Raw genomic sequence first — 16,649 nt, 5'->3', positions numbered from 1 at the left:
GCATCCACTATCCAGTGGGCCATCCTCTGCTTGGAGACAGCCTATCCCTTCTGCTGGCCTCTATAACAGACTGAGCTGATCTAAGGTCCTGAGGCTTTGTGTTCTGTCCACGTACAGGCTCAGAGCGCGGACGGGACAGAGAAAAGCCAGGGCAGGGTCTTCGTCCTCTGAAGGCAGCACTTGCAGGTTCACTGACTGGTCCCAGAAGGGAGTGGTAGGAACCTTGGGCACATATCCAGGCCAGGGTCTCAAGATCAGGCCGAATTCTAGGCACGATTCATCGACCGGAAATGAATGTAGGTCGCCTACCCTCTTGATGAAAAGCCAAAAGGACCAGAGACAAATCCCAAGAGGGTATAGATGGTGGGCGAGGAGGATTTAGTCTCCTCGCCCACCTCAGGAATCTGACAATCAGGTCGCTTTTCCCAATTGCTCTTTCGCACAACTGCTCTTTCGACTGGGCGAGAATAAGCCAGTCGTCAAGAATGAATGAGTATGAGAACAGCACGCTCGCACATGGGAGCAATGGCCACCTCCGCAACTTTCGTGAAGACAGCGGGCAACAAGGCCAGTCCGAAGTGTAAGATGTGCCCATCCCTTGAACCCAAAGCGAAGAAACGGTCTGTGTCGAGGGAGAATCATGAAAGAACGCGTCCTTCAGGTTGATCGCTGCAAACCAATCATACGTTTCAGCTTAAGCATCTTGAATGGCAGCCTGTGATGGGACCGGTTCAGTACATGCTGGTCCAAGATTGGTCATAATCCACCACCTTTCTTGGGTACAATAAGTACGGGCTGTAGAAGCCGGTCTTCATATCGGCTGGAGGGACCGGCTCTATTGCGTCCTTCGCCAGTAGGTGCACTGTCCGCCAGAACACGGGTGGAGCTCTGGGTCAGAACCACCCTCGTTCATGTCCATGAGCGCCTGGGACTGCTGGACATGGCATGGAGGGCGGAAGCAGCCTCCAAAAGCCGGCCTTAAAAGTCTATGCCGAGACATCGGACAAAAAATTAAAGTCCTTGGACAGGAGGCGTGGATTACCCTGCCAAGAGGAAACGAATACTGGACACAGCTACATCGCAACCACGCTCCACTGGCTGGATATCCACATACGCCTTAGTTGCCCCGCTGTCAAGGGTGGTGAGGAGGGAGGAGCCACTAGGACGGCTTCTGGCACTATATGGTACCGTCCATGTCATAGTGAGGAAAAGCCCACTTCCTGAAATAATGGTACCTGGGGCAGAAAAAATTCAGAAACCAATCGGACAACTGGGAAGGTTCGAGACGTGGTGGAGGGTTCCACGCATGCCCGACCTACTTGGCAGCCTGGGAAAGCATAGCCGCCCATTCTGGATCGGACTCAGGCAACACTACACACCCCAAAGGGGGCAACGCAGCTGAATCCTCATCTGCAGAGGACTGAAGCTCCCCCTCTGATGCTGCGATTGACATCTGGTTGTCAGATGGAGAAAAGGGCCAGTGCGTTACTTTGGAGGCTCCAACGGCGGCAGCGCTTGTGAGGCATGAGGGACCCAAGGACATTGCCTCAGCGAGGAAGCCCTCAGGGTAATCCTCAGATCACCCTGGTCATGTACTGAAATAGGTCTATTCTGAGATTCAGATCGATCCGCAATGGGAACATGAGCAATTCACAAAGACTGCCTCAGCATGCCGAATGCTCAACTATTGTGGCCGTCTGCTGGTGCCAGGGAATGACCATATCCAGAAACGCACAAGCGGAATGACATCCTGAAAAGGACGCAGGGTCCTTGTGTTGCTCTTTTAATGAAAACAAAAAAAATAGAAAATAAAAAACTCTTCAGTACATAAGCACCCCCGCGGTGTGATTGGGGTACACACTCACCGAGACTGACACACACACAAGCAATGTTGTGAAAACAGCAGTTGTAAGTTGTAAATGCTTGCGGCTGGGCTATCGCTGACTGCGCTGTCACACCAGCACTGGAACAGAGTTCTTCTTCCTGTTTTCAACACAGTCTTCAATATAGCAGCAGTCTGTAGAAACTCAGAGTCAAAACGAAAGCTAAGCTTCTAAGTGAAAGACAATGTCCTTCTTGTGTTTTTAGTTGGAAATACTTTTGTGTTAGGATTCCTACACATCACGCACCTGCAACGCTTCTGTGAACCGAGAAAAACAGAAATAAATCAGTAAAATGAATTAATTAAATAGGACTAAATTAAATATATTTCACTTAAATAATTAACAGAATAACAAAAAAAAATGTCCTGTAGTTGGCTGTAGGTTGCTATGCTCTTTTTTGTGACACACTTAACTCACTGTAGTTTTCTTTGCATCTTTAGTAAATCCATGGGGGAAATCTGGTGCTGCGCCCCAAAAAATCTTACTGAAAACCTTTTTTTTTTACATAGAGGTCAACCTCAAATTTGGAGCAACTTATTAAGATTTCTAGCAGTTTCATATTTTATATAAAATAACATTCATAAACCATTTTATAAACTTAAACCTCTATAACATATATATTTTTTTTTCCATTTTTAAACTTTTTCACTGCCACAATTATCTGCCAAGTTTCTTCGTAAAAGGAGGCCAAATTTATTTGATGTGAATTTTTTACACGTGAACATTATTTTACTCTGGACCCATGTAACTTTTTTTTTAATTATCTGTACGTTATATCAGCTGTATTTAGGATCATGTATTTAAAAGGATGGAAAAATAAACAAACTAAATTAATTCCAGGTTAGGTTAATCATTGAAATTAACGAGCTTAATGAATACCTCGCGACAATTAAGCATTTAAATATAGCTGCAATCATGAAGAAGATTGACAGGAGCTGTTGGGTTCTGTGGGGTTTCTGAAAGAGACGCTTGTTTCACGTTTAGTGTTGGATGATCGCTCTTCATGGCTGTGAGGGAGATTTGTGTATGGAAAGGGCTCATTTTAGCCCTTTTCCTCTTTGCTTTTGAGGGACAGGGATCAGGACCGTAAGTAAATGTGCTTTGAAGTGAATGAAAGTATACCATCTCTTTTAACCTGATTCAAAGTTAATGCATTTCTAACCTGATCCCACGTTAATTCGTTAATTCCCACTCGAATTTGCATGATTCTTGCTAATTTGTACGTTTTTTTTTTATGAATTGCCAAACTTGTATTCAATAGTATGGATTACCTACTCCTGAACCTAATCACTTGGGTTTAGACAAATCGTATGAAGCCACCTTAATCACTTGTTGTACGATTGGTCGTGAGCTGGCATTGGCATTTCTCAGCAATTACTGTTGTGTTTGTAGTCCCTAGTACAACATCATGGCAACTCTGATTTTATACACTTGCATGATTATGTTCAGTTCTGATTTCCTGTACTAAACGTCTTACTGATGTTTCCACAGAGCCTTCTTGGTGTCGTTCCCTGCTGTGATTGAGTTCGGCTCGGATGCCAAACTGTGTGCGAGTCTGTTAAAGCCCAATGAGAGTCTCAAGATGACTGTTTCTCTGCTTGATGATCAAAATAAGACGACTCCACTTGTGCAGCACACTTCTTTGACCGAGTTTCACCGTTGCTTTAATTTTAAGGTCTGTCATTGTGCAGCACATGCAGTATTTTTTTCTGCTTTTTATTTATTTAACAACACTTCTCTACAGGCTCCACTAGGTGATGTGGAATCTGTGCAGACGCTTAAGGTGGAAGTCCAAGGGAGGACCTTCAAAATGACCGAGGAGAGGAAAGTCATGTTCAGATCTTATCTACCTTTGACCTTCATCCAGACGGACAAACCCATCTACAATCCAGGACAAACGGGTGAGCTGTGAAGGACCCTTGTTTGAGTCTTAGAAGTGATCAGAACTTGTAGTGTAATGGACTGACTTCATGTTCAAGTTCATCATGTAATGGATGCAAGTTCTTATCGGTTTTCCCTTTTGCAGTGAATTTCAGAGTTGTGACCATGAATGCCAAATTTGTGCCCCTTGATCAAATGGTATGTCTGCATCTGTCCCATCCATTTATTTTACTGGTAAACAAGTTAAATGCAGGTTGTTAACCTCATTCATGTAACTTTAATGTCTTCTATTTGTCTTTACAGTACAGTCTTGTGGTGGTGGAGGTGAGTTTGCTCTGGTGCTAGTCGTTTTATGTCTGAACCTAAAGACTTGCAGAAATAAAGTTTCTTTTACCGAGTTATTTTTTTGATAGGATAATCAAAATTACCGGATCGGTCAGTGGACAAACGTTGCCTCAACGGGTTGGATCTTGCAGCTTTCTCATGAGTTGAACCCAGAGGCTCCGATAGGCATGTACACACTAAAGGCTTTTATTGATGGCCGAGAGATCTCCCAGGAATTTGAAGTGAGAAAATACGGTAAGTCAATGTTTGAGAGCGAATTATAACAGCAGAGCTGAGGTCCTCATTAAGCAGTTTGTTTCTGGTTTAGTTTTACCCAAGTTTGACGTGACCGTAAAAACACCACAGACGTACAGCGTTGGAGTTGTGGGACTGAAAGTTGAGGCTTGTGCCAAGTGAGTGATTCTTCCATTCCTGTATTGTGGGTGGATGGGTCTTTATCTCATTCCTTGTAACATATCTTCCCCAGATATACATATGGCCAACCTGTACCTGGTCAAGCGTTGGTGGAAGTATGCCGTGAGCCATATCAGTTCTCTGAGGTTCCTGGCCTGACTCGTCTGTGCCAGAATAAAACCGTTAAGGTGTGACTCCTGCCGTTCAGAGCAAGGCTTTTCTTCTGCTTCTGCTTGACATTTCACTGACTATCTCTGTTCTGAAAGCAGATGAATGCCACAGGCTGTGTCTCCGTTACCTTCAGGACCTCTATGTTTTTCAACACCAAATTTGAGAGAAACATGGAAGATATGTTTCAAGTTAACGTGAATATCACGGAGGAGGGAACGGGTGAGTTATAGGCTGATTTAAACTAGTGACGCATGTCTACTTGTTTGTTTGGTTTATTCTTGTGCTTTTTCGTCCCAGACGAAGTTGTATCAAAATCCACAACTGTGACCATTACGTTTGAAGTTGGGAATATCACATTTGTGGAGCTCCCAGAGACTTTTAGATCTGGATCACCGATTGTTGGAAAGGCAAGTAAAAGTTCATGACGTTACAGAAGACTCCATATTGGTTCGCTTTCCTAGCCTTGTCTTTTTCAAAAGGTCTTGGTGTCTTTTTTCAATGGGACTCCAATTGCAAACAAAGCAGTGTATCTCCTGAATGGGAACAATTGGCCTGATGAGCTCCTGCTGGATCTAACCACTAACCAGAACGGACTGGCCACGTTTTCCCTCAAAACTGCAAAACTTCCCAAGGCCGATCTAAATCTGGTGGTACGATTTTTCTCCTTTCTCATTATAAGTTACGACTTCTCTCGCAAGACTAAAATTGCATTTGTTCTCTAGGCAAGCGCAACTCCAGCAAGTTTTGATGGTTATAAATCCCCGTACTTCAGCACAGATAGGAGGGTTGTTCGGCTCCTCCAACCTTCTGCTCCTGACAGCCAAAAGTTCAGTGAACTGACTATAGTGAAGCTTGAGCAGCCGCTCAAATGTGGTGCTGCGTTTCCAGTGACCGTCAAGTATTCTTTTGTTGGAGAAACTGGCAACTACAACACCGACATCATCTATATGGTGACTAAAAAATATTAATTTTATTGTTTTCTGTTTTCATTGGGCACATTTTATGCACCGGTCTCTTTTGTCAGGTCTTGTCCAGAGGAGTGATCGTCCTCCATGGATCTCAGCCGGTCACTGCGAGGGCTTCTAATGCCGTCACGACTGGCTCTGTGTCGTTCCAACTGTCTGTCAATGTTGATATGGCTCCAGTAGTGCAGATTCTGGTCTACTGTGTTCTGCCCAGTCAGAGTGTAGTTGTTGGTACAGCGTCGTTTGACACTGAAATGTGTTTTCAAAACAAGGTATGATGTGCACTAGCACCTTTTGGCTTTAAGTGGGGAACGATGACATGTCTTCCAGTGTGTTGGTCCTTGTTCCAGGTGTCTCTACAGTTCTCTCCTGCTAAGGCGGTTCCTGGTGAGGAAAATGTTCTGACAGTCTCTGCTCAAGCGGGATCCCTGTGTGGCCTCAGTGCTGTAGATCAGAGCGTCCAGATCTTAAAGCCAGGGACTCAACGCCTGAGTCCTGAAATGGTACCCATGTGCGGTTTAGTTTTCCTGTTGGACTTTATTTGACATCCAGGTTCAACTTTAGGATTTGAGTGTCCTTCTGGATCAGTTAGACAAATCCTTACTATTACGACGTGGCTGTTATTTTTAAAAACCCTCATTTTTAACGCTTATGACCAACAGACCAAATGGTAGTGCTTTTAGTTCAATTTCCTAGAAGTGCGTGGCATTGTAACACCTGTATCACTCAACATTCAACTATCTGCTTGCATTGACACCATATGAGAACAGAACTGGACGATAAGAACACTTTTCTCCAGAGCAGCTTAACCATCACTAAAGTCCATCACTGAACTTAGGCTGGACTCAGACACTAAGCTCTTCTAGAAATAAACTTTGTTGCATTTCATCACTGTAAAGCTGCTTTTGAAACAATCTTGAAACAAGTAACTATAGTGCTTTTACATGAACGCAGGTGTTTAACTTGCTCCCGGTGCGGTCGCAATCAGATTATCCATTCAACGTTGAGGATCAACAGGAGTGTCTTACACTTCGACCCCGTCGAGCTGTTCCTACAGATCATGCCTATACAAGTTTCAAGGTAAGTCCTTCATGACCATGTAGTCACCGAATATTACAGGATCCTTGATTTCAGTTTTGTCTTGTTTCTCTGGCAGAGTATGGGGTTGAAGCTCGCAACAAATCTGGATGTACGAGAACCTGATTGTCTGAAGTACAAAGACCTGGTTTATTATCGTAATTACCCCAGAAGTAGGTCTATGCAGTCATTAAGTTCTTTTCATGTAAACTGACTTATTGAGCCTAAAGTGTTGCATTTGATCCCAATCTTTTTTTTTAAAGGTGTATTGTGTAATATTTGGGAGGATCTGTCGACAAATGCAATGTTGCATACATAACTGTTCAGTTTAAAGACCTTAAATAATAAGCCGTTAAATTTTTATTATCTAAGGCTGTTTACACTGAAACGATTCTGAAGAGAAAACGCAAAAGTGCCGTTGCGTTATCACTACTTATTCTGCGTTTTTCGGTGGGAAATCCGCGTGCATATTGACGCAAAAGTGTGAATTCAATGTAGAATGTGCTTCAGGCGGCTAGGTGGTGCACTGCCACACAACAACGCCAAGTCCGTGTGCCTGCGTACAACCTTCACTGACAAGCAGACTTTTTTTTTTTTTTCTTCTGCTTACACGGGAACACGGCGGTGGAACATTTTTAAGATGTCCACTCTGGAGGGTGCTTTCACTTTGTTTTTAAGCCCCAAAAACACCGTCGCCATGTAAATGAAAGGCACATCCGGTCAAATATTTTTACCTTTTCACCTGCGAGCGGTCTCGTATAAATAGGGCCTTAGAATGAGCCATTTCATTTACATGCTCAACAGGTTCCCCTTACATTGAAATGGTTATTTTGTGCCGACATGTTTCTACAGTGGCCCTAAACGGACAAATGCATTGTCACAAAGCAAGCTAAACTGTATAAAACTTACACTGAGCTAGTAACAGAATTATTCGCAGTGACATTGTTTTACTGAATTAAACCTAATTTATCTCTGTAAAGAAATCTCATTGCTTAACTGGCTACTCTCTGTCAGACATGTCATCGTCTGACGGCAATGTAACTTCTGTTGATGGCAATTTTCCAACTAGATCCCACTAAAAATCACTCACTTCACCTTTAACTCCAATAAGAGGGTTTGATCTTTTATACCTTCAGAATTTGTATTCAAAAAGCAGGCACTTCTAGTCTTAATGTTGTCTCATTTCAGTATTTGATTCGCGGTCCTATGCGGCATCTGCGTTGGAATCCGTTTCTGTATCAGAACCACGTCTGCGTGAGAGCAGCTCCACTAATGATGTGACCATCAGGGTTTACTTTCCAGAAACCTGGATCTGGCAGCTTGCTCAAGTGGGGTATGTAAAACGTATCTAAAGCTACTTGCCTAGTTTTTAACTCCTGCCCACTTGCTTCTATTTTCTGCTATCCGTTCCTCAGAGACACTGGATCCACAAAAGTTCCCCTCAAGGTTCCTGACACAATCACCACATGGGAGACGGAGGCGTTCTGCCTGTCTTCCAATGGTTTCGGTGTTGCTGCCCCTGCTCTGCTGACGGTCTTCCAGCCCTTCTTCCTGGAGCTCTCGCTGCCGTACTCCATCGTCCGGGGCGAGTCTTTTGAGCTCAAGGCCACAGTCTTCAGCTATCTGTCCGAGTGCATCATGGTCTGTCATGGTTTCTTTATAAAATAGATCTGTATAGAGAAGCCGTTGTGACTTTGCTTCATATGTTCTTTCATTGGCAGGTTCGAGTAACTCCAGCTCAGTCCTCGGCTTTCACTCTGAAACCCCTGAATGATCTGTCTTCGTCCTGTCTTTGTGCCAAAGGGAGAATAACCCTTAAATGGGGTTTCACAGCGTCTCTCCTTGGTCAGTTTTGGACTTTGTCTCAATTGTGGTGTTACTCACCATAGGGATGCACAATAGTAACTTTAATCTGAATTAAAGCACTTTAATTTAAGCACCACTTGTCTGTCACTGCAGGAGCTGTTAATGTGACTGTCAGTGCTTCAGCTGAGTCGTCCCAGAATCGATGTGGCACTGAGATCGTGACTGTGCCAACGAGAGGACGCGTGGACGTAGTCACTCGAAGTCTACTTGTCCTGGTAAGTTTTAACCAGCCGTCTGGAGTTTGATCATGGAGCTCATGCTGCTTTACTGATGTGGTGTTTTTATTGCTTTTATAGCCTGAAGGAGTTGAAAGGACAAACACCCAGAGTTGGTTACTGTGTCCAAAGGGTTTGTTTGCACTCAATTATTCTCAAACATATCCCCCTTAGCCTACAGCCAAACATTAGCTCTGTGCTGACCTGTTCCTCTTGGACCGCAGGAAATGTCCTTTCTGAAGATGCGACTCTGACGTTTCCTACAAATGTGATCCAGGGATCAGCCAAATGCTCCGTTTCAGTCCTAGGTAAAGCAGGTCAATTTTGGAGGAACCAACAGTGACATTCAGCAGAATAACATGGCTTGACCCCCTTGTTTCTATTCCCCTCGTAGGAGACATAATGGGTCGTTCACTGAATAATCTAGATGGGTTGTTGCAGATGCCATATGGCTGTGGAGAACAGAATATGGGGGTTCTTGCTCCAAATATTTACATACTGCAGTACCTGGAAGGCACGAAGCAACTCACTGCAGCCGTCCGAGAGACGGCCACAGGCTACATTCAAAGAGGTTTGGACGACAATCTCTTAACTTTACTTTCTAAACTCCCTCCAAAGAACGTTCAGTTCTTTTCCCATTGGAGCGTGACTCTTAATTTCATGTGGATTTTGACTTGAACAGGATGCCAAGCACAACTAAACTACAGGCACAGTGATGGATCATACAGCACATTTGGTTATGATGAATCGAATACATGGTGAGTTTCATGCTGGTTCTAGACTTAAGTCATCCATTTGTTTTCTTAGCTTCTCATGAAACTTCCTCCATGGTTAGGTTGACCGCCTTTGTCATGAGATCTTTTGGCCTGGCGAGGAGCTTCGTCTTCATCGATCCGAATGTCCTTCAGAGTGCACAGGATTGGTTGGTCAGCCAGCAGGTTTCAGACGGCTGTTTCATGCAGCAGGGAACTCTGTACCACTATGAACTGAAGGTGGTCATGGGTTTCTTCAAATGCACCATAATGTATTCAAGTGATTATACTCTTCTTAACCCATTTCCTTGTGTTTTAGGGTGGAGTTGACGATAACATTACCATGACCGCCTACATTACTGCATCACTACTTGAGATGGGCGTCCCGTCCACGGTAAACTTCAGTCGTTGTATGAGCTCCTTATGCTACATTCACACCGGACTCAATTGATCTCATAACAAATGACCGATTAGTGGGTGAGGGTGATTCTCGCTTAATGTGGGACAACAGGTCATCAAACTGGGCGCAGGACAGGCGGAAGTACCGGTGACAGCGGCCGTCATCCAGCACAGCTCCTGGAGCGAGCAAATGGTGAAACTCGCCAAACGGTTTGCCTCCAAAGGGTCCGGTGGACACAAATATGGTGACGATGATCCCCACACCGCAGTTCTGCTCTCTATAGCAAATGCAGAGCGGTGACACTCTCAATCGACATAAAAAAATGGGCGCCAACGAATTTTGATTCTGACGTGTAAAAACAAAAGTTTGAAGAGAAATTTACGCGCGTCCGACTCAATCTGTTGGCAGCCTTTTTTTCTTTTTTTTTCCTTGATGCCTGAATTAACACAAAGTGGTCAAACTAGACGTGAATTTTATGCGCTATTCGCGTCCGGTGTGAACGTAGCATTACAGATGACCATCCTGTTTTGGCTTTAGTCTGACGCTTGCTTTGATTTTTCAGGATCCCGTCATTTCCAATGCTCTGTCTTGCTTGAGGCCTGTTGTTGGGAACGTAGGAAACACTTACACTACGGCTCTTCTGGCCTACACCTTCAGTCTGGCTAAAGAGACCGCCACTCGATCACAGCTTCTAACCACCTTGCAGAATCTTGCCATTTCTGAAGGTGAAATTTACAAGCCACTGATATTTATCAGGTTCTTTGGCATGAACTTTAACCCCTCCATCTCATCCTAAGGCAATAAACTCCATTGGTCTCAGACTAAATCTGGTGATACTGTGGCGGTGGAGATCAGCTCGTACGTGCTGCTAGCGGTTCTCACAGTTAAGCCCCTCACAACGGCTTCTCTGAGCTATGCTAACCGCATCGTCAACTGGCTGGTGACCCAGCAGAATCCCTATGGAGGCTTTTCCTCCACCCAGGTGCCTCTGACTACCAAACATAAGCACAATCAACCATATGTGAGTGGAGTTTAATCATTTGCTTGTTTTAGGACACTGTGGTGGCTCTTCATGCCCTGTCTGTGTACGCTGCTCAAGTGTTCAGTTTGACTGGCTCCAGCACCGTTACCGTACAGTCCTCAGTAGAAGGAGGAGACTCTTATAGCTTCAGTGTGAATAAGGACAACCGGCTGCTGTATCAGGAGAAGCCGCTGAAGAATGTTCCAGGCAAATATAGCGTTAAAGCGTCAGGATCCGCTTGTGTGTCTGTGCAGGTTTGTATCTTCACCCTCTCCATTTCTGTTTCTATTGTGCACATACTAATTTGGTTTTATCATAGATTGCGTGTTTCTACAACATCCCGACACCTATTAAAGTCTCCAAGACGCTGAGTGTTGAAGCGAAGGTGACCGGAGACTGCAGACCGCTTGGGGCGAATCTTATGTTGAACTTCACAGTGAAGTAAGGACATCTTTGGACTTAAAGCTACAAGCATGAGCAGATTTAACTCATTCAAGCTGCGTGTTCCTGTTGTCTAAACCTCTTTATTCCCCTTCATTCAGATACAATGGTGCTCGAGCAAGTACTAACATGGTTATCGTGGACATTAAGCTGCTGTCGGGCTTTACAGCAGATACGTCACCGGTTTGTATGGATTTTAGATGACTTGTAAGATGCTTGAAGCTCCTTGATGTAATTCTCTGTAAATGTTTTATTCTCAGCTTGGTTTTCCACCCAAGTCATTCGCTCCGCTAGTGGAGCGTGTTGATGCTGAAGATGATCGTGTCCTAGTGTATCTGAAAGAGGTGAGACTACACTGGGTACATTACTAGCGATCTCCTTCATGTCTGTGTGCTTCTGTGCTCTTCATCTCTTCTGTATTGCAGGTTCTCAAAGGCTTCCCCATAACTTACACACTTCGGCTAAAACGGGTTCTTGCAGTCAAAAATCTCAAGCCAGCAGTCATCAACGTTTATGACTACTATCAGACAAGTAGGCCTTCATTGACTCGTGCGTTTGGCTGAATTGCTTATGCGTGGTCTAATTTCCTGTCTTTTTTTTTTTTTTCTCAGGTGATCAGTTTGAGACCACATACACGTCCCCCTGTCCATGATTGTGCAGAGCAAAACTGGCTATAAACATGAATCAAATAAACCCTTTTTTTAAATAAGTTTTGTTGCTGGTTTCTGTTGACTTAGGTTTGAGTCTAGAAATTGCTCTACAGTGATAGAAATGTGACAAATGATTTATGGAAAAGTTCATTTAATTTATAATCGCTGCTCTGGAGGAAACGTCATTGTTCAGTTCTCATATAATGGTGTCGATGCAGGCAGATAATGTTGAATATTAAACTAGGCAAACCAAAGGTGGCGGTGATAACTTAAACTCCATCAGGAGACTGAATAGGGAACTGTGGGAGAAACCAGGCTCAGTTGAGGGCCAGTTCTCCAGTGTATGGTCATGATTCAGGCAGAATTACTGGTCAAATTGGAACACTTTTGCACTTTTTATTTGTCCTGTGTGACTTCTAGTAATCTGCGGTTCAGTAAGGAACTGTTTAGGTTCTAAACTTGGACTTTTCAATCACTTTTGGATTATTTAAAAGTATTGTTGTAAAATGTATTATTGTTACCACATAATACATTTTCACCAATTACAAGCCTTTTTTGAAAGTAGCTTTTATTTAAATGGAGTGCATTTAAATTCAAAACGCATCCCTAACTGGTTTTTGTAAGCTTTTAAAATGTGACTTGAACAATACCTGAAATCTCCTCCTCAATCTATGTTATACTAAACTTCTCAGCTATATGCAAATGTCTGGCATTAAACTAGTCTAGACTGTGCAGAGTAGGTCTTTAACTCGCTGGTTCATAATTGGTTATCTATGGGTGCAGCTGATTGGTTCGTGCACATTCAGTAGCCTATCAGCTCGCTGTTTAACCTTCAAATACTTAGTCGGCGTTTGTCTTGGAAGTGAAGCACGGTTTTAGAAATCCAACAGCAAAGATAAGTGCATATGTGGGATTCTCTCTAAAATTGTGTTGAAAACCATTGCATGGGACAGATATGGAATGCAAAGTAGTCAAACATTAGTAATGAAACTTTGACGGTAGATACGATTTTTATTATCTTTGTGGAAACACTGCTACACAGCATCTTAAGAACTTGAGGACTTTTGGTTTCCAGAACCGGGATGGGCATTTATGTGTAAATCTTAAACTTTGACCAATCTACAAAAAAATCAATGTGTATTATTTAAGAAAGCTGTTTTACAGTCTTGCATTTGATGCAGGAGTAAAATATCAGCAAAAAGCAGCAGTTTTATGGATAAAGAAATAAGCAGCAAGCCTTTTAAGTGAGAGTACTGCGACTAAGCGTAGTGGACATGAGAAAATGTTCATGAGAAACTTATAGCCATTTAACTGGGGCTATTACTTTATTTAACAAAGTAGATCAGTAGATCAAGTAGATTGTTAAAAATCCCAGTAGATCAGCAGTTTCTGAAATACTCGGACCAGCCCGTCTGGCACCTAAACACACACTTAAATCAGCTTTACCCATTCTGATGTTCAGTGTCAACTTCGGCAGTTCGTCTTGACCATGACTAAAGGCATTGAGTTGTCGTGATTGGCTGATTAGATATTTGCATTAACAAGCAGTTGAACAGGTGGAGTAATAAAATGGCCAGTGAGTGTATAGTCACAATGCACGAAACCACCGTCAGAAGTTTGGAAAGATGGGTCGCTGGTTATATGTTCATACCCAAATGTCAAGATGTTGATAGTAAGGGGGTGTAAAATCCAATCAAAGTCAGGTGTCAGTCATTCGTATTTTAACACTTCAATGTCTGTAACTCCAAAAATGAGAGATTTTCACCAAATTTGAGACGCATGTATGGGCTCACTCTGAGAACACTTGGAAAAAATTGTACAACTTGTTGGTGTTATCGTAGAACGAAATGTGAAATTGCCATGGAATTCAATACAGTTTTGTGATTAAAATACTATACTTAACGAATGCATTGGTGTAACATTACAAAACTCTGCATGTGCCATCAGTTCAGCACCATGCCTAGAAGGTACTCAAAAGATTTTGAGGCAGCGCCACCTTGTAGTCCAAAGTTAAAATTTAATTCCCAAAAATGCTAATTACTTTTGAATTGTAATGAGACTGGTCTTCATATATTCCTTGGGTCACTCTTGATACCAAATTTGCCATATTTGCCCAAACTCTCTGTCCGCCATCTTGACTATCATTCAATGCCTACTTTTTCCAGCTCCTCCTAGACCGTTTGTCCGATTTTCACCAAAATCTCCAGACCGTGCTGACTAAAAGTTGTGATTTCGTGTTGATCGATGAAACCATTTTCGTATACCGTAGCAACAAATTTGAGGTATGCTGCCAAAATGACTATTCAGGCTTTTATATCTGCAATGCCTTCACAATTTGACACCAAACTTTGTATGTGCCGTTGCTACGCTATCTCACGACCAATTCGTACGAATTCGTACAAGTGATTCAAAAGTGGCTGATTCGTACTAATTCATATGATCTCACTCGTACGATTTGTCTAAACCCACGTGACGGTTATGTCTAGGGGCGGGGTCAGGGGTAGGTCATTCGTACGAATTCATACGAATTGGCTAATTCGTAAAATATGTACGATTTAGCAAAATCGTACGAGTGAGGTCATACGAATTGTTACGAATTAGCCACCTCATAAAATTCGTATGAATTCCCGTGAGATCGGGTTGGCCGTTGTCACAGTCTCTCTCTGACCACAACATATCAATTTTGTTACTGCGCCACCTATTGGTCAAAAGTGATAATCCATTCAAGCATATTTTTAATTAATGTACATGATTTTTCAGCCATTTCTCTTAAAATGTCTTTAATTGCTGCTTTCTGCAGATGGTCTGCCACTCCCAGCCATGTTGTCTTGTCGTCTTATTTTGTGCTTGGCCCCGGTGATGACAGCTTCCTGTTTTTGGTTGGTTATAGGGAGTTAGTGTACTTTTCTGTTGTTCATTTGTTTTTAAGTAGTTTTACTCCCTAACTAGTCAGATGTACTTATGTTTGTTATTTTGGCTTTACCCTCCTGAAGTTTGCTTTGCTTCCTGATGATTTTTTTTTTTGTCAATTATAAATATATTTTGTTAATTAATAAATCGAGCTGAAATTTGATGTGTTTGTCGTGCCGGGCAGGGGACGACACTAGTAAACACACTTGCTCTTTCTTTTCTTCTGAAAATAAGAAAGTTTTCAGACCTCAATCTCACATTCATAATCAATTTCAAAGTCAGACAAAGAGAAAGTAAGATCTGTCTGTGACGGCGTCGTTTGGCATCGCATAGTGCCTGATCTAATTAGGACAAAACTGACAGTCATTTGTCATATTAATCTTTGAAATGCAACAGGTTTGTTGAACAGTTTTAACTTTCTACATGGCGTATATTGAAAGGCGTAACTGACCTTGTCACCATTTCTGTCACTAAAGTTACTGGTCTCTAAAAGATTGTCGTAAATAAACAGTTCCTCACCGAGGTTTATACTGCCAGTGACACTAAAATGACATTTGAGTGGATTAAACTCTTCTTAGCTATGGTCTGCAAATCCCACACAAGCATTTTTCTTCTATGCACAATATTTGTCAAACAACTCTACAATCACAGCTATCTTTGTTTCATAGGCTTCTCATCACACAGGAGCTCCTCTATGAGTTGTTTTGAGCACAAATCCAATTTAACCCTTATTATGTTGCCTGTGTTAAAGCCAAGTGCATACATTTTGGCACAGCTGTATATTTTTATTGAAATTTTACTATTTAACCCCCATTTCCTTTAAAAAAAAATGTGTTTTGCCCTACAGTATATGTACACAAAATAGTTCCTCTCGGGACCTTTTGAGCAAAAATGTCCCCATTAAAATCGCAAGTTTTAATCCTAGGGCAGTTTAATTACAAAATATGCAATCTTTGTTAACAGACTTTCAAAATTAAAAAAAAAAAAAAAAAACTTTTTTTTTTTTTTGACGAGATGGAGTCGTTTTCTAAGGTTTGGCCTATAAGCAAATGCACGCTTTATTCATGTTTTCTGCTTCTGCATATTATAGAGCCAATTGGATAAATTATTCAGCTATAATTGTGTGGCTGTGTTATTATGAATCTCTGGGTGTGGTGGGTAATTTTAAAAATGAGTGTGTTTGCTTGTAATATTTGAGAGAGAAACTGTACTGTAAATCCCAAACCCAAGCACCGTGTGTTCTAGTGGAGCTAGATCTTACTGAAAGCTAGATTTTTACTTAATTTTTACTTCAACAGTAATCTGCCACGTGTCTTCTTTAAAGTGAGACCAAACTTAAGTCCATGCTTTCCAAGCTTCAGATTTTTACGACAGGCATTTTTGTCCACTAAGGGCCATGTAACTTCTTTAAATTGACGCAGAACGGTTAATCCGTCCATCATCCGTAAAATTTTTCTCTAAATAAAAATGCTGGAATGAATTACTCCAAAGAGACTAAAATGGCTGTATGACGGCTTTGTTCGTACAGTTTTAATGAAATATGTTCCCCAGGCTGAAGCGACTGCTGTAGTACGGTAATTGACTGTTTTATCGTGATCAACGGTGAGGCGTGAGATGCACTAATAGGAAGAATGAGAGATGCTGACCTTCAAGACGGCAACATTTGCCGAATCCCCAGT

The 16,649-nt window shown here is 42.4% G+C and overlaps 1 protein-coding gene across 1 annotated transcript; it reads left to right on the top strand.

The window, feature by feature from the left end:
* The first annotated feature begins 2,808 nt into the window (after window positions 1–2,808).
* On the top strand, window positions 2,809–12,119 carry LOC148973612 (alpha-2-macroglobulin-like protein 1). Its single transcript, XM_089119239.1, has 34 exons — window positions 2,809–2,969; window positions 3,375–3,558; window positions 3,628–3,784; window positions 3,910–3,962; window positions 4,068–4,088; window positions 4,178–4,343; window positions 4,417–4,501; window positions 4,576–4,690; window positions 4,772–4,892; window positions 4,971–5,080; window positions 5,153–5,323; window positions 5,396–5,623; window positions 5,698–5,910; window positions 5,989–6,141; window positions 6,593–6,718; window positions 6,795–6,888; window positions 7,904–8,048; window positions 8,131–8,356; window positions 8,437–8,560; window positions 8,675–8,796; window positions 8,878–8,929; window positions 9,021–9,104; window positions 9,191–9,367; window positions 9,479–9,554; window positions 9,632–9,788; window positions 9,868–9,942; window positions 10,511–10,673; window positions 10,746–10,930; window positions 11,002–11,223; window positions 11,289–11,410; window positions 11,512–11,593; window positions 11,671–11,754; window positions 11,836–11,941; window positions 12,022–12,119. The coding sequence occupies exons 1-34, from the start codon at window positions 2,887–2,889 to the stop codon at window positions 12,060–12,062; spliced, it is 4,323 nt and encodes a 1,440-aa protein (XP_088975365.1). The 5' UTR covers window positions 2,809–2,886; the 3' UTR covers window positions 12,063–12,119.
* The last annotated feature ends 4,530 nt before the right edge of the window (window positions 12,120–16,649 follow it).

This window comes from Pimephales promelas, chromosome 14, assembly GCF_988280905.1.
Source record: "Pimephales promelas chromosome 14, fPimPro1.hap1.1, whole genome shotgun sequence".
NCBI lineage: Eukaryota > Metazoa > Chordata > Actinopteri > Cypriniformes > Leuciscidae > Pimephales > Pimephales promelas.
Note: the sequence above shows the minus strand (reverse complement) of the source record. Positions and strands in the feature narration are given on the sequence as shown.